Source organism: Trichoplax adhaerens, genomic scaffold, assembly GCF_000150275.1.
Source record: "Trichoplax adhaerens TRIADscaffold_5 genomic scaffold, whole genome shotgun sequence".
Classification (NCBI taxonomy): Eukaryota; Metazoa; Placozoa; class Uniplacotomia; order Trichoplacea; family Trichoplacidae; genus Trichoplax; species Trichoplax adhaerens.
In genome coordinates, this window is record NW_002060947.1 from 3926930 (window position 1) to 3929364 (window position 2435).

General features: G+C 28.6%; 1 protein-coding gene across 1 annotated transcript in view; it reads left to right on the forward strand.

Moving 5' to 3' along the window:
- TRIADDRAFT_56511 (uncharacterized protein) overlaps positions 1–2435 on the forward strand; it is a gene marked incomplete at both ends in the record, with an annotated part of 12137 nt that continues 9702 nt past the window's right edge. The window contains 3 exons of the mRNA XM_002112429.1: positions 1–81; positions 226–357; positions 2140–2208. Of these exons, the coding sequence (XP_002112465.1) occupies positions 1–81; positions 226–357; positions 2140–2208 (282 nt within the window). The remainder of the gene's footprint in view (positions 82–225; positions 358–2139; positions 2209–2435) is intronic.

The following is a 2435-nucleotide window of genomic DNA, read 5'->3' on the forward strand; positions in this document are numbered from 1 at the left end:
ATGGATTTATTCTATGTTCTCGCCGATGCTCTATTTTCTAATAGCACTGATATTACTCGTGAAATCCTTGCAGTAGTTGTAGTTGGTTGAAATTAAATGATAACTCTCGATGATATTTGATGCTAGCATATGCGCATAATCAATCGTAGAAATTGTATTGAGATAGATTATAAATGTGTTTATCAACTGATTTACCGGCAATGCCTATTGGTATTTCATTTTTAGAAAATTCTTTTAGACGATCGCTTCGCCAGTAGTGAAAATGACCCGTTTGACTGTCAACTTACTGTCCAACTGATTAATACATTTACAAATATTACCAACTTTTCCGATGAAATTCAAATCGAAATTATGAAGGTAAGGAAATGTCTTCCCGACTACCAATACTACATCATTTCTTTCTATCTATGCAGTGTATACTAGTAAGAGAGTGAAATATATCATTATCCGAGTAGATTCTGCGCGTATACTTCCAATGCTTGTCTAATCTAGCGTATTAAAACATTTATTGATTTACATTACTTTTTATAATAATTCTACAATACATATCGTATGTATAGTAATTACATTTATTTTCTAAAAAACTACTCAATTTTTGATACAGCCTTATACAAATTACCATTTACGTCATCGTCGTCAACAAATTTATACAATATTTTACGAACAAATTGACATCTTTATGCTTTCTAATTGCCATTAACCAATCGTATACTAATCTAGATCCTATAAAATTGTTGATGAGCATAGCATTTAGATTGCTATACAATAATTCTATAATCTACAGTATGTCTATATGGGAGTTGTATTTATATTTAGAAATTATTTTTAAGATGCGATACTATTCCTATGTCATCATAAGATTTGATAATACAAATATTTCACTATCTAAGCAGCATATTTATACTTCTGATATATCTAATATAGTATACAATAACTCTGATTCCCCAAAATATTTGATTAAAAGTAAAATATTAATTGCATATTACAATAAGTCTACTTGTAACAATGAAAATCATCTTTATGTTCAAACAAATCATTCTAAATGCAGCTAATATACTGTAATCGTATACTATATCTTATGTCGTAAGATTTCAAAACATATATAGCCATGAAAATTTTGAGAGATATTCTTCGCTATCGCAACTTTCAAGTGTTTATATAGTATTTATTGTCTATCATATCTTATTATAATAACATTGCTAATTTAATGAGTAATTGAGTAGCAATGAAATGATAGATAAATAAATAGGCCTAGTATCGCAGAGGGAACTGAAAAGTACTGCAGTTACATAAGAAACATGGCAGCTGTCTTGAATATTTCCCTTACATGCAAATATATTTTGTATTTAAAGCTAATACTTAAATATGGCAATGTACTTTACTGCAATATTTCTAATGTTAATGCTTTCAAACTAAAGTACTCCACTGTCAAAATAGGCAATTCATCTGTGCAACAGCACTTTAAAAAAGTGATTCATTTACAGTTTAGTAATATAAATAAATAGCATTCGGTTTGGATAAAAAAATCTGCATATGTAAATATTATGACAGATATCTATCTTCAAGCAGAAACAGATAAAGCAAATATGTTTTCATTTTTTTCCTTATAGATTTATGTGGTAGTATTCTCTTTTCGAGTTAGACTCAATAGAAAGTTTTCATTATTTAATAGTTTATCACGATTTTGATTAAATACTGCATCATTATGGCGAATACACCCGGCTTGTTAGAAAGAAAAGCTCACAGGGCTAGCATTAAATCGCACTTTATTCATAGAAGATTATCATAATAGTCATTCGATAATTTTACGCGGATTAATTGTAGTGAGATAATAGCACCAACCATATTTAGGCTATTTAGGGTTAGGAATAATAAAATTGCGATAGTGCTATCATATTCAAATAAAATAATAAAAAGAATTTTTGTAGCTTAGTAATAGAATTAAAGTAAGTAGATTGTAGCCATCATACGTGTATAGTATAGATCAATATTACTTTATAGAAGTGCCGATGATAGACGTAAAACTGACAGTTAATTGTAACCTTAACATTCTGTCATATTAAAAACATTGGAAAGGAATGATAGACGAATTATAGCTATGAAATTCTGTTTAAGTGGTTCATTTGTAATCAAACACAGATTTTACTGGCTGCGACTTGTTCTCTGAATTGTCAACTGCATGGAGAAGAATTGAAGAAAGCAGCTCAGGTAACTTAAGTATCATCAATCTTAGTACAGTATATGATCTACTATCTAATATCAATATAGTCCTTGATCGGATAAAAACTAGTGAATTATGTTTTACTTTAGCCATAGCCACCTTAAAATGTAGGTTACAAAATAATTCTGATAATAAGTATTTTAATCTTAATATTAAAGTGAATGGACTACAACTAATTATACGCAATAAAATATGTGTAATAATTATTTCTAAC